This window comes from Palaemon carinicauda, chromosome 29 (assembly GCF_036898095.1).
Source record: "Palaemon carinicauda isolate YSFRI2023 chromosome 29, ASM3689809v2, whole genome shotgun sequence".
Classification (NCBI taxonomy): Eukaryota; Metazoa; Arthropoda; class Malacostraca; order Decapoda; family Palaemonidae; genus Palaemon; species Palaemon carinicauda.
The window spans coordinates 77,846,529-77,871,321 of NC_090753.1; the positions used below are offsets into that span (position 1 = coordinate 77,846,529).

General features: G+C 41.0%; 1 protein-coding gene across 1 annotated transcript in view; it reads left to right on the forward strand.

Moving 5' to 3' along the window:
• The window catches only part of LOC137622279 (ATP-dependent RNA helicase DDX42), a 69,255-nt gene extending 45,072 nt beyond the window's left edge, over positions 1 to 24,183 (forward strand). Inside the window, exons 5-12 of the mRNA XM_068352826.1 lie at positions 7,303 to 7,516; positions 7,782 to 8,123; positions 8,364 to 8,555; positions 8,904 to 9,062; positions 11,676 to 12,024; positions 12,237 to 12,488; positions 13,685 to 13,827; positions 22,616 to 24,183. Coding sequence (XP_068208927.1) covers positions 7,303 to 7,516; positions 7,782 to 8,123; positions 8,364 to 8,555; positions 8,904 to 9,062; positions 11,676 to 12,024; positions 12,237 to 12,488; positions 13,685 to 13,827; positions 22,616 to 22,738 — 1,774 coding nt within the window. The 3' untranslated portion in view covers positions 22,739 to 24,183. The remainder of the gene's footprint in view (positions 1 to 7,302; positions 7,517 to 7,781; positions 8,124 to 8,363; positions 8,556 to 8,903; positions 9,063 to 11,675; positions 12,025 to 12,236; positions 12,489 to 13,684; positions 13,828 to 22,615) is intronic.
• Positions 24,184 to 24,793: the final 610 nt, after the last annotated feature.

Here is a 24,793-nt window from a genome sequence, read left to right on the forward strand (position 1 = left end):
TATTGCAGATGTGGATCAGGCCCTCGAGGATGTTTCTGATGACGATGATAATCCTGCCGATGCTGTGGGAGATTACAAAGTTCTCTCTCGCTCCCTTCTTGAACTTTTTGGAGAGGAATTCCAACCTGCTGCCCCTCAATCTCCTCAGTCCCAATTTAACAGAAAGAAGGCCAAGAAACAGTCGGCCTTCATCAAGATGAAGCTGTCTATCTCCGCAAAGAAGGCTCTCACGAAGATTGATGACTGGATGATGGAGCGGAGACAAACAGTTAAGACTTCCTTCTCGTTTCCACCAGCTCGTCTTGCTTCAAGAGCGGGTATGTGGTATGCAACTGGAGAACCTTTGGGTCTGGGAGTGCCTTCCTCCTCCAAGGGTGACTTCTCTGGTTTAGTGGACTCTGCTAGAAGGCATGCTCTCAACTCAGCCAAGGTCATGTGGTCAATGTCGGAGCTGGATCATCTCGTCAAAGGTATTTTTAGAGCCTTTGAGGTTTTTAGTTTCCTAGACTGGTCGCTTGGGACTCTCGCAAGGAAAACTGAACAGATGGATGGATCTAGGGACCTTACGAGCATTATGTCCTGTATGGATAAGGCCCTCAGAGATGGGGCGAATGAGTTGGCTGCTCTGTTCTCAGCTGGGGTCCTAAAGAAGAGAGCTCTGCTTTGCTCTTTTGCTTCTAGGTCTGTTACCAATGCTCAAAAGTCTGAGCTTCTTTACGCCCCCCTCTCTCAACATCTTTTTCCCGAGTCTCTGGTTAATGACATTACGCGTTCTCTGGCCCAAAAAGCCACCCAAGACCTTTTATCTCGTTCTGCTCGTAAGCCCTTTGCAGCCCCTCCTTCTTCTTTGAAACGGGAGGAAAGGAGATTCCAGCAGCCCTTTCGGGGCAGGACTACTTCAAGATCAGATTTTAGAGGGAGAAGGCAAGATTCAGGACCAAGATCTACCAGGGGTTCTTTCAGACCTCGCTCCAGGAAATGAAGTTCGTCTCCTCCAGACGGTAGGCGCAAGACTGTCAGGTTTTTGGCAGTCCTGGAAGAGGAGAGGGGCGGACACCTGGTCCCTCTCAGTCATCAAGGAAGGATACAAGATCCCCTTTCTGAAAAAACCTCCTCTCGCAGATGCTCCGCTGGCCTTAGTAGCCCGGTACTCAGATCCTGGGAAACAGAAGGCTCTAGTAGACCTTGTCAACCAAATGCTAGACAAGGGGGCGATAGAACCGGTTCGGGATCTGGTCTCCCCAGGCTTTTACAATCGCCTGTTTCTGGTCCCCAAGAACTCGGGCGGATGGAGACCCGTCCTGGATGTCAGCGCGCTCAACGTATTTGTGGAGAAGACAAAGTTCTCCATGGAGACGACTCAGTCGGTGCTGGCGTCAGTACGTCCAGGGGACTGGATGGTGTCCCTCGACTTGCAGGACGCATATTTCCATGTCCCCATCCATCCGACTTCGAGGAAGTACCTGAGGTTTGTAATGGAGGGCAAGTGCTTCCAATTCAGAGCTCTTTGCTTCGGTCTCAGCACGGCTCCTCAAGTCTTCACCAGGGTAATGGCGAATGTGTCAGGTTGGCTGCATCAGGAAGGGATAAGGATATCCTTCTATCTGGACGATTGGCTGATTCGTTCACGATCGAGGGAGAAATGTCTGGAGGATTTACGGAAGACTTTTATGATGGCTCAGGATCTAGGCCTGGTCATCAACAGGGAGAAGTCTCAGATCAGACCGAATCAGACTATTCTCTATTTGGGGATAGTTCTGAATTCAGTTCTTTTTCGGGCTTCTCCCTCTCAGGAAAGACAGGCCAAGTGTCTCGTAAAAGTCAGAACTTTCCTGGACAAGAAGAGATGCACAGCGAAGGAGTGGATGAGTTTGCTGGGGACTCTGTCCTCCCTCGAACTGTTTGTCTCTCTGGGGAGACTCCACCTAAGGCCTCTTCAGCACTTTCTTTCGAAGACATGGAACAGAAAGATGCAGGAAGACTCCTTTTCCTTCCCCATTCCAATAGAAGTCAAGACTCTTCTGAAGTGGTGGCTGGACCCAACCTTGTTAGGGGAAGGGATCTCCTTACACAAGAAGAACCCAGACCTAGTGTTGTTTTCAGACGCATCAGAGTCAGGCTGGGGGGCAACACTAGAAAGCAAGGAGGTCTCAGGCTATTGGGAAGGAATTCAGCTGGGATGGCACATCAACAACAAGGAGCTGATGGCCATTTTTCTGGGGCTAAAGGCCTTCAAGGACTTGGTGTCTGGGAAGATTGTGGAGGTCAACTCAGACAACACCACAGCTCTTGCTTACATCAGGAAGCAAGGAGGGACTCACTCTCTGTCTCTCTTCGAGACAGCAAGAGAGCTCCTTCTTTGGGCGAAGGAGAACAGGATAAGCCTGCTGACGAGGTTTGTTCAGGGACAGAAGAATGTGAGGGCGGACATGCTCAGCAGGAAAGGGCAGGTCCTTCCCACAGAATGGACCCTCAACCAACAGGTCTGTCAGAGTCTCTGGAGGCTGTGGGGGAGACCCCTCATCGATCTTTTCGCCTCCAATTTATCCAAGAGGATCCCCATCTATTGCTCCCTAGTTCCGGACAGAGAGGCAATAGCAGTAGACGCCTTTTTGATGGATTGGACGGGGATGGACACTTATGCTTTTCCCCCGTTCAAGATCATCAATCTGGTAGTCAGGAAATTCGCCCTCCTCGATTCGGGACGGATGATCCTGATAGCTCCGTTCTGGCCGATGAGGGAATGGTTCACGGAGGTGGTGGACTTGTTGATGGACTTTCCAAGAAGCCTCCCTGCAAGTCCAAATCTGCTCAGACAACCCCACTTCGAGAGATATCATCAAAACCCCCTCGCTCTCAATCTGACTGCCTTCAGACTATCGAGAAGCTCGTCAGATCGAGAGGCTTTTCAGCGCAAGCTGCGAAAGCTATCGCCAGAGCGAGGAGGGTCTCTTCGCAGAGGGTCTACCAGTCCAAGTGGGAGACTTTTAGGGCTTGGTGTAGGAAGCACAAGATTTCCTCATCCACTACCTCTGTGAGCCAGATTGCGGATTTCTTGTTGTACCTCAGACAGGACGCTAAGCTAGCTGTGTCCACTATCAAAGGGTACAAAAGTATGCTCTCTTCCGTCTGTCGGCATAGAGGCTTGGACTTGTCTCGCGACAAGGACTTACATGACCTCTTGAAGTCTTTTGAGACGACCAAGCAGACCCAGTTAAAGCCCCCTTCTTGGAACCTTGATGTAGTTCTTAAATTTCTGTGCACCAAGAGATTTGAGCCCATATCACAGGCTCCCCTTAGGGAGGTTACCAAGAAGACCCTCTTTCTTTTGGCCTTAGCAACAGCTAAAAGAGTTAGTGAAGTCCATGCAATTGAAAAACAGGTAGGCTTCAATCTGAATGGGGCAGTTTGTGCCTTGAGATTAGACTTTCTCGCTAAGAACGAGAACCCTTCTAAGCCCTGGCCGAGGACCTTTGAGGTTCCTAACTTGACCAACCTAGTGGGTCAGGAGCAAGAGAGGCTGCTCTGTCCAGTACGAGCCCTCAAGACCTACTTGTCTCGCACAAAAAGTGTGAGAGGCTCTTCTAGCTCCCTGTGGTGTTCTGTGAAAGATCCTCAAAAGCCCCTTTCCAAGAACGCTTTATCCTTTTTCCTGAGGGAAGTGATAAGAGAAGCGCATCTCTTGTGTGAGGAGGAACACTTCGGACTTTTAAAAGTGCAAGCCCACGAAGTGAGGGCCATTGCGACCTCGCTTGCTTACCGCAAGAACATGTCGCTCCGTCAAATTATGGATGCGACATTCTGGAGGAGCAACTCTGTGTTCGCCTCTCATTACCTCAGAGAGGTGAGGGTGGATTATGAGAAATGTTATACCTTGGGACCATACGTAGCTACGGCTTCTGTATTAGGCAAAGGAGTTACTACCTCCCCTCAACCTTAGTTTTGTTTACTTGTGCATAGGTTGGTGTATTTTTTATTGGTTGTCTGAGGACTTCGACTTGTGTACAGTCACCTCAGTCTAGTTAGATCATTTTTATCTACTTTGCAAATGTTAGGTGGTTGGTTTGGTAAAGTTGCGGTTTTTTATTTTGGGCAATAGGTAGTCCTGAAGTCTAGTCAGATTGTTGGTCTCACCCCGTTGACAGACTCGATTGAGTGTTTTCAGCACTGCAGGTCACATCCTGGCTGACACTCCTAAGGGAAAGCGACTCAAGAGGCAGGAACCTTTGAAGTCAGCTACCTTAGCAGGTAAGGAATCAAGGTGTTTATTTATCCTACAACTTTTTTGGTTGTTTCCCCAACGATGTTACTGTCTATCACCCTCCTCCAAGTGTGTTAATCAGCTATGTATATATAACTGCCAGGTAAGTTCTATTCGTAAAAATGGAGTTTTTATGATAAAACAAAGTTTTATGAATACTTACCTGGCAGTTATATATACATTCGAAGGCCCACCCACCTCCCCTCAGGAGACAGGTCGGGCATAGATGAACTGAAGAACAGAAAACGGGAATGATTCCTCCTACCACCCTTTAACGGGTGTTACCACCCAACCACCACAAGGCGGTTGCCTAGTTTTAGAAAAATTCTGCCGAAATAGAGATAATTAGCTATGTATATATAACTGCCAGGTAAGTATTCATAAAACTTTGTTTTATCATAAAAACTCCATATTTACCTATCTTTCCTTAGATTTTTATACCAAGTATTATAAGACTATGGCAATGTATGCAGCTACCACTTGCTGGTTTCAACTCTCTCTTTCTCTCAATGATTGCACCACTGTGTCTTGAACATTTAGCACTTATGAGTCATATGTTAGTTATGACTGTGACTAGTATTCTGAGTCTTGCACCACTAGATCCTCTTAGTCTAGTCACAATTAATATGATGATCAACATTTATTAAGGGAACACTATTCTTTTTATGTGTCTTCCCCAGATGTAGAGCATTCTCAGGAGTAGAAAATACTATATAAATTTACTTCTGCTGTTTCCGGTTTAAAATTAGCAACTTCTGCTTGTCAAGTGACTTGTTTGTTTTGGAGATGTTCTGAAATTAAATTCCCTCCCTTGCCATCAGATGCTAATGTCTAGGATGGTGAGCATCACTCCGAGACTGAGTAGGCCTCATCAACAATGGTGTTTTAGTTCTTCATTTCCAGTTCATAGTTTCATAGTAACTGACTTTGAAACCCAAAATAGCCAAGTGGGGTGAGATTATTTCCATGAGCGCTCCCTTGTGGAAAATAACCACTTTGCATGCACCTTAAGTTAACCATTTCAAAATGAGGACTGTGGTCACAGGTAGGTCCTTTTGGTCACGTGATGAAATTGCTAATGTCTAAGAAGGTCTGCAAAGATTTATAGAAGCTTTTCTTTGCAGTTTCCTCATTAGGGCCTCTCTATTATCTTCTGATAAAGATTTCAGAGAAGGTTTCTTTTAAGAAAACATATATGTCGGAAGTGTCATCTTTTCTCAAGTGCTTATGCCACATGTTAGATGATAGAGCAAGTGAAGCAGTACTGTAATTGCTTTCTTTAAGTAGAACAGTTTTGTTGTTATTTAAATACATTTGTGACAGGTACATAATATGATTGGTAACGTCTCTGCCTGGTGTTTCCCAGTCGGGGGTTCGAGTCCCGCTCAGACTCGTTAGTGCCATTAGTGTCTGCAACCTTACCATCCTTATGAGCTAAGGTTGGGGGGTTTGGGGGAGCCTATAGGTCTATCTGCTGAGTCATCAGCAGCCACTGCCTGGCCCTCCCTGGTCCTAGCTTGGGTGGAGAGGAGGCGTGGACGCTGATCATATAATATATGGTCAGTCTCTAGGGCATTGTCCTGATTGCTAGGGCAATGTCACTGTCCCTTGCCTCTGCCATTCATGAGCGACCTTTAAACCTTTAATAGGACTCTATGCTTCCACTATTTGAACCTATCCTAGATCCAATCAGATTAACACAAATTTGGGAGAGGACTGGAAAAAGGAACAATTTGATCTCTTTGCTCAGGTCTCTGAAAGGATTCTGTCAGTGATACTAGACCAGCTAGGATTCCAGCATTGGCTAGCTTGAATGTCCGAACCCAATATAGGTCAAATCTTGTAAATGTCCATTTCATGGGACCGTAGTATGAGGAACAGAAAAAAAGAATACAATGACTCCTAGACTTAAATAGTGATTCTCTCACCTTTCAAGTCCTTGAGGAGATCTAATACTACATGGTTCGTCCCCTACAATAGAACTTTAAAAGATGAGAACCTGTATCTTCAATAAATAAGAAAGGTTTTAAATATGCACGAAACTGAATACTAACTAATTAACTTTTTTAAAGATATTCCACTATGTAAAGATAGCTTTAGGAATTTTTCCAGTAAGTTTTCGAAACAACGCAATACTGTAAATGTTGGGTAAGACTAATTTAAACAAACAGATTTTTAAAATTAAACCCTCAACATTCATGCAATCCTTCTCTCTCCTTCCCATATCTAGTGGAGCCGCAAAGGAATAATGAGTTATTCCAACATGGCAGTCACGAGTAGCCCTGTATAGTAGTACACTAGTATTTTCCAAGATACTGAATAGGAATAGGTTAGTCATACAAATCCACTGCTGAGATTCTAATTTTCGAGTTTGTTTACCAAAGGTATACATTCAAATCTATAACAAAATGAAGGTTGGGTATTTATTGAAACAATAAATTTTATTTTAAAGATTTATATTCATCATCATTATTAATTCTGTAATTAGGTCTATTAACCAGGGTATTGAGTTGAAGTTTTTGTTCACCTTCTTGAGGCTGGCTAGCTTGCAAATATTATCACTGTATACTACAATATTTTATATTAGCATATACTGTACTGCCACAAGCTTAGAAAGGTAATAAATGCAAACCTCATCCTAACAAGAGTTCAAGAAGACAATGTTTAGGATGGGGGAGAATGGAGGGAACTCTTTTCAACTCTGAGAGAAGAACTGATTTAAAGTGATATGATAAGGAAACTGCTGCTACAAGCAAAAAAAAGAGCTAATTTAACCATTTCTAACTTCCCTTTAGCAATAGAAAAGCCTTTTTTCAGGGCCCATTTAATATAGAATGCTGATTGTGAGAAACCAAAATTGTGTTTAAAATGTGTTGCAATTTCTGCTGCATATGAATTACTCAGCTCAAAAAATTGCTGATAATCTCCCTCCATGGCTGGATATTCAAGCTATAGGTTGTATTTCTATATTTTGAGGTAACAGTATAGATTATCAAAACTTATAAAAGGCTATCTAAGAATGCTTCTTTCCCATTTTACAGGCAACAAGAGGAGAGCGATGACGAAATCGAATACGACGAAGACGGAAATCCTATCGCACCAAAGAAACCCAAATATATTGATCCTCTTCCCCCCATCGATCATTCAACCATAACTTATTCTGATTTTACGAAAAACTTTTATCAGGAGCATGAAGACATAGCTGCTCTTTCTCCTATTCAGGCACAAGATTTAAGAATAAAACTAGGAATAAAGGTGCAATTGTATATTTTAGTACTGTAGCGATACATTTAGTGTTTTGTTTGTCATTCCTAATGTTTAACTTATTTGTGCTGTTATTATTTTTGTAAGATGTTCCTTGATTGTGAATATTCCTATTGGCTTTATGTGATTAGAGTGTAGTGATCTACAAGATCATTTTTTTCAATATCAGGATGCAAATAGCAGCTATTAGCATTAATATCTTTCTATCTATATACTGTTTATTTAACCCACCTACTTCGTGTTGCTACACTTTCAGGTAACTGGTTTTGACGCGCCAAAGCCAGTCACAAGTTTTGGTCATTTTGGTTTTGACGAAGCTCTCATGAAGGCTATTCGTAAATCTGAATACACACAACCCACGCCAATTCAGTCACAGTCTGTGCCCATTGCTCTGAGCGGCCGAGATGCTATTGGTATTGCCAAAACTGGTAGTGGTAAAACTGCAGCTTTTATATGGCCAATGTTGGTTCACATAATGGACCAGAGAGAATTGGCACCTGACGAAGGGCCTATCGGACTTATTCTTGCTCCTACTCGTGAATTGGCTCAGCAAATATACACTGAAGCTCGGAGGTTTGGTAAAGTGTACAATATTCAGGTATGTGGAGATTAACAGGTAGCTTTGTTAATACTGTATACTGTTTTAGATGATCATGTATAGTTTCAGTTGTGTCAGAAAGTAAAAGAACTGTAGAATTATATCTTGTTGGGAAAAAAAAAATTCTTTATTGTTTTAAAAGCATGTATTGTATGCTGCTTAGCGTACACACTGCATGAAATATTTGTTTTCTTAAAAGTGTCAAGGTTTTAGTATTTTAAGCTTTATACATTTCCGTAGGTTGTGTGTGCGTATGGTGGTGGCAGTAAATGGGAACAGAGTAAAGCTTTGGAAGCTGGAGCAGAAATTGTAGTAGCCACACCGGGCCGAATGATAGACATGATCAAGATGAAGGCCACAAATCTTCAGCGAGTAACCTTCCTTGTTCTCGATGAAGCTGATCGAATGTTTGACATGGGTTTTGAACCGCAGGTAATTCAATAGGTTATGTTTTGTAAATCACCTTGTTACATCATCAAATTGAGAGAAGTGCATTCAAAATCGGTATCTTGATTAAAGTTCCTTTTTGGTAATAGTACTGTAATAGGGTTGCCTTGCCCCTGTTGAACTTTGTTTGAATTAAAGTCTCCCTTTCTTGTTTCACTTAATTTATTCACTTTTTCTTGTTTTTTTTAACATAGAACAATAAAAAGGCATGATTTCCTAATGGAAAAGAATAAAATAAATAAAAATTATAGTCAAAATATTAATAAAATTTTGTTTATTAATGACAAGCATGACCTAGGATTTGAGTTTTTACTTTTGTCCTAACTTTCACAGGTAAGATCTATCTGTGACCATGTTCGACCAGATCGTCAGACGCTGTTATTCTCAGCCACTTTTAAGAGGAAAGTTGAAAAATTGGCAAGGGATGTTTTAATTGACCCTGTTCGAGTTGTCCAAGGAGAACTTGGAGAAGCAAACCAAGATGTTACACAGGTAATAACATTTATTGTGAACCATAAATTGCATTATATTGTCAGTTTACTGATATATATAGATAGGCTTAACTCATGAGGCTGGTTAATCTCTTCCCTTTTTATGATAATAGTATTTATAAATAGAGCAATGATATACAAAATTTTTGTATACACTCCTGGATAATCACCATAACTTAATATTGTTCCTACACAGATACAAACCCTAGTCATTTAAATGGGATAAGCTTATAGTGCACTTATTACAACTATATAAAAGAATTATAGTGGGTATGGCAACAATATATGGTTGAACTAGGTTCCTACTAACAGTTAGGTGAGGTAATATTAGCTTAAACACAGCCACTTAGCTTTTGGTCGCCTCGACAGTCGGACGTCTGTTACTGACCTCTCGTTGCTTTGTGTGAAATCGTTGATGTGGTTTTCAGATTGCTGGTCGTCCTTGTGGCACCTTCATGAGCCGTGTAAAAATTGATCCTTTTACAGTACCTTGTGTGCTATAGGCAGGGAAAAGAGATGTTATATGAATTCCCCTTGTGATGTTTGCAAGGAGTGGTCGTCTCCTCGAGGGGAAAAGTATAACAATCATAGAAAAAAGAAGGCTAACTGGGATCATTCCTCACCTACAGCTTCCCCCTTTGTTGTTGGAGTTTTCATGTATTAGCTAGATTAGGTTACATATTGCATTATGCTAATTATAGCCCTTAGAATTTGGAAGGGTGTTTGATCCCCATGTATCATCCACCAAATCCTCTTCAGTCACCATCACCATGAAAGTCTTTCCTTTGCCTCGTGCAATGCAGTAGTAGCGTTTGCAGCATTCAATAACGTCTTTGTCTATAGGCTGTATAACAGATGTTTTATAAAGATGTTGAAATAATACTCCCAATAATTTGTAGATCTCAGAGACTGCATTACTGTTTAACCACAAACAAGAGATATTTCTTGCGTGCTGATTATTTCATCACAAGTAATCACATATAGTACAATTGACCTAATATTCATGTCCTTGCTCATGATTAAACTCTCCATTTTCCTTTTTCAATCTCTTTTCATTTATATTTGGTGTATTGCATTAAACTCCTTATCAAATACCCCTGCAATCTACAAACTTTAGGACAACAGATTATTTAGGTACTGTAAACTTTTATTGATTCAATTTATCAAGTCTTAAGTTGGACTCAGTTATCCTTTTTTGGAGCATTGCTATTCTGTGTGTGTGATGCTTAATCTTTAGTCTTTGCCCTCAATAGGATTGAATCCATTATGCCTCTCTTACCTTTGCTTGTGATCTTCTCTTCTTCCATTCTCTCTTTCTCTTATATACAATTTTGATTACTGCCTCCTTGAGCTCTAGGGCAGAGTTGATCATCCTATTAGATGTCCTCGTAACACCCATCATGTTACCTCTTCTCTTGTTTACGCTGGTAATCTACAATCTTTTGATTGAATTGTTCAAAAAAAATTTCTCCTAAGCTTTAGAATTCTCTTCCTGCCGTTGTGTTTCCTTCTTTTTTCAGTATTTTTTTTTCTATATTTCTGTCGACTGATATGTCATGAAGTAAGCCGTAGTTTTGGCTAGTGAAGTATTTGCAGTTTTACATTCCCTTAGGCATCTTATTTGTTAGGTTAGGTTAGAACTGTTCAACTTCTTGTACTGTACTTCACTTAAGGTTTTGACTCTCATTTTGAAAAGTCCTTCAAGTAACTCCTATGAGAATCTAGAAATAATATATTGACTTTTATTATGAGTTTCTTTGTAATTTGTCAGTCATGTGCACTACTTACGACTCGCAGGTACCAATGAGATGCACTGTAGGTAATACTAAAAAATCTTTAGGAACGAAGCAGTGAGAGTGAGAACAGGTGTAAGAAATGAGTTAGCAGCTAGAGTGGATATGAATGTGTTGAGGTGGTTTGGCCATGTTGAGAGAATGGAAAATGGCTGTCTGCTAAAGAAGGTGATGAATGCAAGAGTTGATGGGAGAAGTACAAGAGGAAGGCCAAGGTTTGGGTGGATGGATGGAGTGAAGAAAGCTCTGGGTGATAGGAGGATAGATGTGAGAGAGGCAAGAGAGCGTGCTAGAAATAGGAATGAATGGTGAGCGATTGTGACGCAGTTCCGGTAGGCCCTGTTGCTTCCTCCGATGCCTTAGATGACCGCGGAGGTAGCAGCAGTAGGGGATTCAGCATTATGAAGCTTCATCTGTGGTGGATAACGGGGGAGAGTGGGCTGTGGCACCCTAGCAGTACCAGCTGAACTCGGTTGAGTCCCTTGTTAGGCTGGGAGGAACGTAGAGAGTAGAGGTCCCCTTTTTTGTTTTTGTTTCATTTGTTGATGTCGGCTACCCCTCAAAATTGGGGGAAGTGCCTTGGTATATGTATGTGATGTACATTGCTGTGCATCTTTGCTTTTGAATCTTTTCCTTTAGTCTCTCCCCATCAACTGTGTTCAAATTCTTCAATATTTCAAGCTCCAGTATTTACCCTTTGATAACAGGTTATTTTTGCCTACCATGGGAGAGTAGAAAACTTTTGATTCATCTGTCTGTTTAGAATGACAAAAAGGATCATTTATCTTGAAAAGCTTACTTAATAAACTTTTTTTTTTCAGATTGTGAAGGTCATGACAGTTGGAGGTCACAAGTGGAGCTGGCTTCTTCAGTATCTTGTAGAGTTTATGTCCTCTGGATCAGTTCTAATTTTTGTTACAAAGAAAGCCAATGCGGAAGAACTCGGCAGAAATCTAAATGTCAAGGAATTTGAAGCCCTTCTTTTACATGGTGACATGAGTCAGTTCGAGAGAAACGAAGTGATCACGGCATTCAAAAAGAAAGACAAACCCATTTTAGTTGCCACTGATGTTGCTGCTCGTGGTCTGGACATCCCCCACATAAGGACGGTCATTAACTTTGATGTTGCCAGGGACATTGATACTCACACTCACAGAATTGGACGAACAGGTAGTATTTCTTGGAAAAAAATGTCAGTAAGAGCAAAGTAAATAGATTTATTGAGAAATATATTGTTTAGTACTGCTGTACTGTTTATAAATTTAGTATTTGCTAGTATGTTTTATATTTCTTCCAATTTTCAAAATGAATGTTGCCTTAGTGAATGAGAATAAAGATATGTATATGAAGGCCATTCCCTTGATATTTTATTGTACTCGTAGGTCGTGCCGGAGAAAAGGGTACTGCTTACACCCTTGTTACTGACAAAGATAAAGAATTTGCCGGTCATCTCGTACGAAACTTGGAAGGTGCTGCGCAAGAGGTTCCTTCAGAATTGTTAGAGTTGGCCATGCAGAGTTCATGGTTTCGCAAGTCTCGCTTCAAGCAAGGCAAAGCCAAAGCTCTTGGCGGGAGAGGTCTGGGCTTCAGAGAACGTCCAGGACTTGGTTCTCTGCCTTCTACTGAAGGTTCAGGTATGAAAATTGACAATTAGATGTCCAGTAGGTGTAATGTAGAACATGTACAGTATTATATGCACATATTCAAAGTGAGAATTGTAAATAAAATATAGTACAGTATGCCCATTTTTCCAATTTGCAGGACAAGAGTAAGCATCTATCTTTATACTGTATTTCATTAAATTGAACTTTATTTTTTTGAATCTTACTTGGTAGTCATCATGCTAAAATCATCTGATGATTTGATTTAAAAACAACTCCATTTATTATATCTCTACTCCTCTCCCATCTCCCCCTCCTCTGTGTCACCTAGTCGCTCCGATAGTTGGGGCCACTAGAGGAGCATTAACCATATGCATAGTTATAACCAGTACTTCATATACAGTGGTAACTTGGAGATCAAACATATTTTGTTCTAAAACTATATTCAAACACTGAATTAATTTTCCCCTATAAGAAGGAATGGAAATAGCACTGATTGAATCCTCATACAAGGATGCTTCTATTATTGGCCAATTTTACACAATGTTTTCATTATTAAATTACAATGCGGTACATAAACGTATACCAAAAACAAGAAGAAAAGTTATAATGAATAGAATAAAGGAGTAGATAAGGAATAAATCAACATTGAACTATCTGTAGTAAGGTGAGTAAATGGCTTAAGTGGGAGAGGGTAAGATAGCTGCCCTTCTGGGGTTTTTCTTATTTTTGTCTTTGTTTTGTGATCCACTTTAGGGCCTTTTTACTAAAAGTTGCTCAAGAAGAGCAAGAAACTGACTATAAGAGGATTTTGATATATTTCAAAGCTTTGGCTGTAGATATACTGTAGAAAGAGTAGCCATTAATGCTGGTTCTGAACACAGAGGTTGATGTTTTGTATTGTGTCTGTTGGAGATAGAAATCGGTGATACACAGTTTATAAATGACAGTTCTTTTGATGTTAATTTTAGGTAGTTATGGTAACAGAGTTAATTGTTGATGGTGCTGATTTTCTTGCTGTTACAGTCTTTCAGTTGTAAGCCTTATTCAAATTGTTGAATATGGTGATATTGTAGATTTGCAACTCAATGTACGTACAATACAGTGTGTCAGTCAAAAACAGTACTGTGTATGTTTAGAAGAAATAAGTCTTGAGATGGTTTACATTTTTCATCTATGTCAGATACTGTACTGAAGCTAGATTTTTTTTTTTATATTACTGTAAACAGATAGCAACAATAGCAATAGCAGAAATATCAATGTTGGTCCTGCCGGTCAGGCATATGGCGGTGGTGACCCAAGCACAACAGGTCCAGCAACGAATCGTCTTGCCGCCATGAAGGCAGCTTTCCAGTCTCAGTATAGGAATCAGGTACGTTCAAAGTGGCATTGATTTCAACTTTTCAGTCAAAGCATAATGAACTGCAAGCCTTTTTCTCTTTTTTTGTCCCACTGGTTATATCTCCTTTTTTTTTATTCGTCCCGCTGACTACATCTACTTTTTCTCTTTTTTTTCACTTTTTCTTTATTTGTCCCGCTGACTATATCTACGGTTTTTTTTTTTTTTTTTTTTTTTTTTTTTTTGTCCCGCTGACTACATCTACTTTTTTTTTTTTTTTTTTTTTTTGTCCCGCTGACTACATCTGCTTTTTTTTTTTTTTTTTTTACTTTTTCTTTATTGGTCCCGCTGACTACATCTGCGTTTTCTTTTTTTTTTTACTTTTTGTTTATTTGTCCCACTGACTACATCTACATTTTCTTTTTTTTTTACTTTTTCTTTATTTGTCCCACTGACTACATCTACGTTTTCTTATTTTGTCCAGCTGATTACATCTACTTTTTCTATTTTTGTCCTGCTGACTACATTTACTTTTTTTTTGTCCCACTGACTACATCTATTTTTTTTTCTTGTCCCACTGACTACATTTACTTTTTTTTTTTTCTTTTTTTTTTTTACTTTTTCTATATTTGTCCTGCTGACTACATCTACTTTTTCTTTTTTTTTTTACTTTTTTTTTTATTTGTCCCGCTGACTACATCTACGCTTTCTTTATTTGTCCCGCTGACTACATCTACGCTTTCTTTATTTGTCCCGCTGACTACATCTACGTTTTCTTTATTTGTCCCGCTGACTACATCTACGCTTTCTTTTCTTTTTTTTTACGTTTTCTTTATTTGTCCCGCTGACTACATCTACGCTTTCTTTATTTGTCCCGCTGACTACATCTACGCTTTCTTTTCTTTCTTTTTTTACTTTTTCTTTATTTGTCCCGCTGACTACATCTACGTTTTCTTTTCTTTTTTTTTTACTTTTTCTTTATTTGTCCCGCTGACTACATCTACGTTTTCTTTTTTTGTCCCGCTGACTACATCTACGCTTTCTTTTCTTTTTTTTTACGTTTTCTTTATTTGTCCCGCTGACTACATCTACGCTTTCTTTATTTGTCCCGCTGACTACATCTACGTTTTCTTTTTTTGTCCCGCTGACTACATCTACGCTTTCTTTTCTTTTTTTTTACGTTTTCTTTATTTGTCCCGCTGACTACATCTACGCTTTCTTTTCTTTTTTTTTACGTTTTCTTTATTTGTCCCGCTGACTACATCTACGTTTTCTTTATTTGTCCCGCTGACTACATCTACGCTTTCTTTTCTTTTTTTTTTACGTTTTCTTTATTTGTCCCGCTGACTACATCTACGCTTTCTTTATTTGTCCCGCTGACTACATCTACGCTTTCTTTATTTGTCCCGCTGACTACATCTACGCTTTCTTTATTTGTCCCGCTGACTACATCTACGTTTTCTTTTTTAGTCCCTCTGACTACATCTACGCTTTCTTTTCTTTTTTTTTACGTTTTCTTTATTTGTCCCGCTGACTACATCTACGCTTTCTTTATTTGTCCCGCTGACTACATCTACGTTTTCTTTTTTTGTCCCGCTGACTACATCTACGCTTTCTTTTCTTTTTTTGTCCCGCTGACTACATCTACGCTTTCTTTTCTTTTTTTTTTACTTTTTCTTTATTTGTCCCGCTGACTACATCTACGTTTTCTTTTTTTGTCCCGCTGACTACATCTACGCTTTCTTTTCTTTTTTTTTTACTTTTTCTTTATTTGTCCCGCTGACTACATCTACGCTTTCTTTATTTGTCCCGCTGACTACATCTACGCTTTCTTTATTTGTCCCGCTGACTACATCTACGCTTTCTTTATTTGTCCTGCTGACTACATCTACGCTTTCTTTATTTGTCCCGCTGACTACATCTACGCTTTCTTTATTTGTCCCGCTGACTACATCTACGCTTTCTTTTTTCGTCCCGCTGACTACATCTACTTTTTCTATTTTTGTCCCGCTGACTACATTTATTTTTTCTATTTTCGTCCCGCTGACTACATCTACTTTTTCTATTTTTGTCCCGCTGACTACATCTATTTTTTCAATATTAAACTTAGCCGGTGATCATATAGCTGTCAGCTCTGCTGCCCGACAGAAAAACCTAAGGACAAAATACGCCAGCGATCGCTATACAGGTGGGGGTGTACATCAACAGCGCCATCTGTCGAGCAGGTACTCAAGTACTCCATGTTAACACAGAACCAATTTTCTCTCTGTCGTGCCACTGGCAAGACCTACTAAATACGCTGTTACTAACTGGATTTGTTTTCACAACTATTTGGTGAAGTACACTATTCTAGTTTTGAGCTTTCGCTATGCAGGGGTTTTATCTTCATCTCAAAACTTGAACTCGTTTTGGATAGATTTAATTATGGTGACAAAGAGAGTATGGACTCTCTTTCACTTTTAAATGGCCGACCCTTCCCTTAGACGGAAGTGTGTTTAGGTTTTTAGTAATTTTGCTTAACACGTTATAGATCTATATATTTTATATCTCTCCGCCTTTATTAGGCCTCTTCGATTAACTTGTTTATATGCAACCTTTCCTGATAGTAGGCGGTCCTAATTGGAACCGAAGTTAATCAACGTTGAGCCCGTTATATCGTATTTAGCCTTTAAGGAATTTAAAACTTTTTAAATTTAATGTTTTATGAAAGAATTTCTTTGATAGTCTTCGTACTGTTTTCAAAGATGAACTAACGTTTAGTTTTTTTAGACTACGCAGTTGTTGACGTTCAGGACGTTCAACATGCGCTCTATCGTTACGATAGAGAGAGAGTGTATCACGGTTTCACTTTGCAGTAAGAGTAAATCGATTCTGACGTTTCGTTCATTCTTTCTTAACTTAAATGGTTTAAATTCTAAATTAAAGGAACTTTTTATTTGGAAAACCTTTCAGTTTTTTTCCTTTAGCCAAATAACATGTTTTTTTGACGATATATAATTGGGCTCTTCTCTCAGGTGCGAAATCAAGAGAGAAAGAGAGAGAGAGATAGAGACGGAGGGAGAGAGAGGAAAAAAAACGTTCCGTTCAAGCGGGTAACGTTGTTCTCGTGTTACTCTCCTCCCTAGTCGCTGTACGGGGAAGAAGGTAAAACGTTTCTAGGGTTTTATTCTTGTCCCCAGGCTATGTGCGGTGAGAGTTTGTAAACGTAGTTTATTTGAACTAGTGTTTAGTCTCTTTCCCAGCCACTGAATTCTTTATCTTTATATATGTTTTCTGTTTTTGCTAGTATTAATGAGCTGCATTATACGACTGTTTTCGCAATTACTACCTTTTAATGAAGGGTAGAATTGCGTGTTTCAAGTAGAAATCAGTAAAGTTTCGATTTCAGTGAAATAAGTGCAAAACAGAAAATCGCAGTGATAAAGTGATATGCGCAAAGTGTTACAGTGTTGCGTCCGAGGGTTCGTCTGTTCGTGCCTGTCGTTCACCTAGTCCGGGACCTCTTGCAAGCTCCCAAGCCCAGGGGAGAAGTAATGTCGAACGACTTATGGGTTCGTCAGGCCTTGATCAACGAACAGACGTTTCCCTCCGTGGTTTCGGGCGTATCTACCCAAGATCGCCCCACCCACGCAAAGACGAGAGAGCCCATTTACTTCTCGTCTGCGGAAGAGGTTTCTCGTAAGAAACCATGGACCAAGGTCTCGCAGCTTATTAAGCGCAAGTCGGTCCCTTCCGCGCAAGTCCAACGACCCAGTTGTAGCCACTGGGTCAGTTCGGACTCGCTGCAGTCTTCCGACGACTGCTCACCTCCTAAGAGAGGCAAAGCGGTACCGCAACAGGCAGTAACACCGTCTGTTGCCGCACCTGCTACTGTAGACCCTAAGTGGTCTTTGCTGCAGACCATGCAGACACAGTTAGCATCTTTTATGCAGGAGTATCGTGCGGAGAAGGTTGACGCTGCACCCGTTAGCCTACAACCAACCACGGTTGTGCGTACAGTAGACGCTGACGCTACCTGCTCCCGCACTCCGGCTGTGAGAGTTCCACCACCCATGCGCAGTGTACCCTGCCAGCCGCACGTTGACGTTCACAGACGCACGGAACCCTCCGTTGACATTCGCGAGTTACCACAACAACAGGAGGGTGGAGTTAAGTTGCTTTGTTTTGACGCTGTGCGTCAACCTCCGCAACCCACGGTGGTTACCGCTACTCGCCCGCAGCAGACTAGTCAGTCAGGAGTAGAAGCTTTGCTTCCCCACACAGCTATGGTTGTTGCCAGCTCACAGACTGACCAACAGTTCCATGACGTTGCCCTCTGGTCTGCTAATGCACCAGTGCTGTATGTCCTCACGCACCTGTTGGGGTTGACAGTTCAGTTGTAGACAGTTCACAGACTGTCAAGCAGTTACATGACGTTGCCTTCTGGTCTGCTACTAATGCACCAGTGAGAGACTCACTGAGATAACCTAGCTTTTATCGGACAAGGTTCCTGTAGATGAGAAAGTGCTGTTCTCCCTCCTACTGATATTCCTTTAAGGACTCTGTCATTTGGAGAGGAGCCTTAAGCTGCTTAGCCTCCTATGGACTTTAATTAAATCAAGATGATTTTTTAAGGATCTTCGTCCGGATCTTGTAACTGCTGCTCCTCGTTCGCCTAAACGTCAGAACTTACACTAGGCCTAGCTACTTCGAAGCCGTTGTTGTTAAGCTAGTGCTCTCTCGCTCTCCTAGAGAGCGTTACGTTGGCTAGGCGACTGGTTTTTGCACCAGGAGGAGTTTTAGGGATACAGCCTTTGATTTTCCTTCTTTTAAACTGGCTTATAGAGCGAGAGTCTGATAGGACACGAGAGAAGTTCTCGGCTTGGGAGTTCATGCCTCTGCCCAGATAGACTTCTCAATTCTGGTAGACTCGGCCTGGCGCCTAGCCAGGAGACGCTCCAAGTTGTTTACAGGTCAACTTCTCAACTTTTGTCGAGCCTTTGAAGTTTTGCTGTACTATTATGTCACACATAACAAGGCTTCTAGGGATGGTAAATGGTTCCGCCTCAGTCGCTAACCCCGTCTGTTGCCACACCTGCTCCCGTAGACCCTAATGGGCTTTGCTGCAAGACATGCAGTCCAAGCTTGTGTCCTTGATAGAGGACTTAAATGCGGAGAAGAACCTTCTGGCCAACAACCTTCCAACCGGTTGGTTGTGCGCCCTGTTGACGCTGAGGTATCCTACTCGCGTCTGCCAGTTGAGGTGGTTCCTCCACCGATGCGACCCAGTGTGGGTTGCCAGTCGCACGTTGATGTTAAGCGACGCTCGGAGGTGGTTGTTGACGTTCAGTGTGTCACTAGGAAGACGTTCAACAACCAGCAGAGGTGACTTGTTGTGACGCAGTGCGTCAACCTCAGCAACCCGGTAGGGTGTTGACTGCACAACCCAGACAGTCTAGACAGTTCGGGTTGACGCTGTACTTCCTCGCGCACCCATGGTTGTTGACAGTTCACAGACTGTGCAGCAGTGCCATGATATTGCGTCCGGCTCCGTCACGCATCCACCAGTGCGACCGGATTCAGCGAGTCAGACGTTGCCCACTCCGTTGCCGTTTCCTCATCAGTTTCGGATGAGGAACCCTCTGATGAGGACGTTGCTGAACAAGACGATCAACCCCCAGCCCTGCTATCCATCCAGAAGATGCTGAAGAAGGAACGCTGCCCAGTCAGGCTGTGGATGAGTCTGGTAGGGACACTGTCATCCGTGGATCAATTTGTGTCACTAGGAAGACTACACCTCCGTCCTCTTCTTTACCATCTAGCTTTTCACTGGAAAAAGGACAAGACGCTAGAAGCGGTCTCGATCCCGGTTTCCGGAAAGATAAAGTCTTGTCTGACTTGGTGAAAGGACTATATCAACCTTAGAGAGGGTCTTCCCCTGACTGTTCAGACTCCCAACCACGTTCTCTTCTCAAACGCATCGGACGTAGGCTGGGGTGCGACATTAGACGGTAGGGAATGCTCGGGATTATGGAACTTGAGTCAAAGGACAATGCATTTCAACTGCAAGGAGCTACTGGCAGTACGTCTGACCTGGAAAAGCTTCAGGTCTCTCCTTCAAGGCAAAGTGGTGGAGGTGAACTCGGACAACACCACGGCTTTGGCGTACATCTCCAAGCAAGGAGGGACCTACTCTCTGACATTGTACGAGATCGCAAGGGACCTCCTCACCTGGTCTAAAGGTCTAGACATTTCACTAGTAACGAGGTTCATCCAAGGCAACTTGAATGTCATGGCAGATTGTCTCAGTCGGAAGGGACAAATAATTCCAACAGAATGGACCCTCCACAAGGATGTATGCAAGAGACTTTGGGCCACCTGGGGCCAGCCAACCATAGATCTCTTCGCAACCTCGATGACCAAGAGGCTCCCAATATTTTGCTCACCAATCCCGGACCCAGCAGCAGTTCATATAGATGCCTTTCTACTAGATTGGTCACATCTAGATCTATATGCATTCCCTCCGTTCAAGATTGTCAACAAGGTACTGCAGAAGTTCGCCTCTCACGAAGGGACAAGGTTGACGCTAGTTGCTTCCCTCTGGCCCGCGAGAGAATGGCTCACCGAGGTACTTCGATGGCTAGTAGACGTTCCCAGAACACTTCCCCTAAGGGTGGACCTTCTACGTCAGCCACGCGTAAAGAAGGTACACCAAGGCCTCCACGCTCTTCGTCTGACTGCCTTCAGACTATCGAAAGACTCTCGAGAGCTAGAGGCTTTTCGAAGGAGGCAGCCAGAGCGATTGCTAGAGCAAGGAGAACATCCACCCTTAGAGTCTACCAATCGAAGTGGGAAATCTTCCGAAACTGGTGCAAGTCAGTATCCGTATCCTCGACCAGTACCTCTGTAACTCGAATAGCTGACTTTCTCTTATATCTGAGGAAAGAACGATCTCTTTCAGCTCCCACTATCAAGGGTTACAGAAGCATGTTGGCATCAGTCTTCCGTCACAGAGGCTTAGATCTTTCCAACAATAAAGATCTACAGGACCTCCTTAAGTCTTTTGAGACCACGAAGGAGCGTCGTTTGGTTACACCTGGTTGGAATTTAGACGTGGTACTAAGATTCCTTATGTCAGACAGGTTCGAACCGCTACAATCAGCCTCCCTGAAAGATCTCACCTTAAGACTCTTTTCCTGATATGCTTAGCCACAGCTAAAAGAGTCAGTGAGATTCATGCCTTCAGCAAGAACATCGGATTCTCATCCGAAACGGCTACATGTTCTACAACTTGGTTTTCTAGCCAAACACGAGCTGCCTTCTCGGCCTTGACCAATATCGTTCGCTATTCCAAACTTATCGTATGGTTGGAAATGAACTAGAAAGAGTCTTATGTCCTGTAAGAGCTCTTAAGTTCTATTTAAAACCTTTACGAGGCCCGTCTGAAGCTTTATGGTGTTCAGTTAAGAATCCATCTTTGCCTATGTCAAAGAATGCTTTATCCTATTTTATCAGACTGTTAATACGAGAAGCTCATTCCCATCTGAATGAGGAAGACCAAGCTTTGCTGAAGGTAAGGACACACGAAGTTAGAACTGTCGCAACTTCCGTGGCCTTTAAACAAAATAGATCTCTGCAAAGTATAATCGACGCAACCTATTGAAAAAGCAAATCAGTGTTCGCGTCTTTTTATCTTAAGAATGTCCAGTCTCTTTACGAGAACTGCTACACTCTGGGACCATTCGTAGCAACGAGTGCAGTAGTGGGTGAGGGCTCAACCACTACAATTCCCTAATTCCATAACCTTTTTAATCTTTCTCTTGAAATGTTTTATTATTGTTTTTGGGTTTTCCGGAAGGCTAAGAAGCCTTTCGCATCCTACTTGATTTGGCGGGTGGTCAAAGTCATTTCTTGAGAAGCGCCTAGATTAGAGGTTTTGATGAGGTCCTTTAGTATGGGTTGCAACCCTTTATACTTCAGCTCCTAGGAGTCGCTCAGCATCCTATGAGGATCGCGAGGCTCAGTAAGGAAGACGTACTTAAAAAGGCAGAGTAATTGTTCAAGTCGACTTCCTTACCAGGTACTTATTTATTTTATGTTTGTTATTTTGAATAACTGCTAAAATGAAATACAAAATACTTAGCTCATAATAATGTCAACATATAATGCTGGTCTCTACCCACCCCCCTGGGTGTGAATCAGCTATATGATCACCGGCTAAGTTTAATATTGAAAAATGTTATTTTCATTAGTAAAATAAATTTTTGAATATACTTACCCGGTGATCATATATTAAAGGACCCTCCCTTCCTCCCCAATAGAGACCCAGTGGGCCGAGGAGAAAATTGGTTCTGTGTTGACATGGAGTACTTGAGTACCTGCTCGACAGATGGCGCTGTTGATGTACACCCCCACCTGTATAGCGATCGCTGGCGTATTTTGTCCTTAGGTTTTTCTGTCGGGCAGCAGAGCTGACAGCTATATGATCACCGGGTAAGTATATTCAAAAATTTATTTTACTAATGAAAATAACATTTTTCTATTTTCGTCCCGCTGACTACATCTATTTTTTTCTATTTTTGTCCCGCTGACTACATCTACTTTTTCTATTTTTGTCCCGCTGACTACATCTATTTTTTCTATTTTCGTCCCGCTGACTACATCTATTTTTTTCTATTTTTGTCCCGCTGACTACATCTACTGTACTTTTTCTGCTTTTTTTACTTTTTCTTTCTTTTTTGTATCACTGACCTCATCTACTTTTCCTTTTTTTCTTTTTTTGTCCCGTTGACTACATCTACATTTTCTTTTTGAATTTCACTGTGAATTTATCTTTTTTCAGTTCACAGCAGCTAGCCCTGATACATCTTGGACGACAGGGATGGACTGTAAGTCGCACCAAACGCAGCAAGATTCAAACCTTACCAAGGAACAACGAAGGAGAAAATCAAGATGGGATGACTAGACCTTTGCTGATGTACAGATTTTAATGTGTAAATTTTAAATATCGGAATTTCTCTCCAAGTTTCATAGTGTATAATTTAGTGATAGATACAAAAATGTAAGCTTTCTATTAGCCCTATCTAGATTTTTCACCGTTTTCATTGTCATCGTCTGAACAAGTGAGACGTCAAGAGTGAGTTATTCTGTGACGTACAGTACAACAAAATACCATAGAATCTTAACCATTAAGGTTAGTGCTTCTATTATTTTCCTCTACTTCCTACATTTCCGTAATATCGTTATTCGCAAATTAATGTCATTAATTACTTCATGATATAATGCTGACATCCTTTTTCTCTTGGTTGCAGTTTCAAGTTTGAAATTGACTTGAGATCTTGAAAACCACAGTAGTAGACTAAGGGATCTGTCAGAGGTTTTCTCTTTTTAGATCAGAAAATTTCGTGGCTCTTCATTTCAATCTCGTCAGTATTCATATTTACTCGGTTTACTTTTATGCATACCCTAAAAACTCATTCAAGCTTACAGAGTTTTGCTTTAGTTTATCCTGGTTTGCCCTTGGCAATAAGTTTTCAAAACAGTGTTGATTTCTGTTTCGGGGCATCGATTTTCTTTAAGGAAAAAGGAACTAGTTCTATAAAAAGTTCTTCGTATGGTAGTTATGATACAGGCAGTAGATTCAGAATGAGTTTTAGTCTTGACGTTTCCGTATTTTGCCAAACATTTTTATCATGCATAAATTATATGGTTTTTATTTTGATATATATAGCCTATGCTGAAATAATTATTTAACGAAGTGTTTGTCATATAGAATTGATATATGAACTTGGATATTAACATACTTATGTGAAGAAGATTGAACAGTATTGTATGTTTAGGAGGATGCACTGTAAATGAAGCTGAAAGAAATGAGTGAGTTTTATCCAGTTTTTTTCTTTAAAGAGATTTAGACAGTTTAACATAATACTGTTAAAAAGACTGTTGAGTAGGAATGAATATTCACTGTCAGTAACTCAAAACTGTAATCTAAAGACAAGGTACACTAGATGAAATAGAAGAGAGCTGTGTGAAAAGGAATCCATAAAGTTTATTAGATTTAGAAAACGTGATAGGTGGGCATTTAAATCTATAACTGAACATAAGATTGTATGTATAATCTTGAAAATAATGTTTTAGGGAATATTGGTTTGAATAATCAAGCTTGACTGAAGAGCATTAGTGTACATTACTATTTGAATATGAATAGGTTGTTGGTGTCTTTCGCTATAGGGTCGAAAATCTACCTCCCCTATAATTTTGTTGGTTTGTAAATTTGATGAGATTAAGTTCATGTATTTCATATTGAAATATCAAATTTAAAACTACAAGAAACTTCCATATTAAACTTAATTACGAAAGTAACACTATTCAACTTTAATTGGCCATGAAAATTAAACATGCAATATCTAATGTTATTTTTACTTTTAATCATTAAAATCTTTGTCCTCATCCAATACTTAAGTTTCTAGGCTCATTTTCCATCGACGATTGTGATAGTCTAAATCAGGCATGGGCAACTGTTTGTCAACTATGGGCCACATTTAACTATATCCAAGTGACAGAGGGCTGCATGATAATACATAGGTGCAAAAAAATATTGTTTGCCCAATATATACTGAATTTTCTTGCAATTCTTCCATGTATCATTAATCTTGGTATGAAAGTTTTACATAAAACTGATATTTTTCATTATTTCCTAATGATGATCACTGTTATAAATATACAGAACTTCAGTAACCTAGAAAGTCTCTAGGGCCGCACAACAAAACATCTGGGCCACAAGTTGCCCATGCCTACTCTAAGTCAGTATAAGTTTTAAAGGTGAATTTCCAATACATAATTCTTGTGATCATTCTTCCATAAATGTCATGGCCGTGAGTTTAAGCTGTTTACTGGGGAGGCTACTGCTGTGGTAGGGCACCACAGTGGGGGGTTGGGCTTGCCCGGCTGACGTTCTGGTGAGCATCTATTCTGATGGAACTGGAACTGAAACCAGACACCTTTAACCTTTAACCTTTAA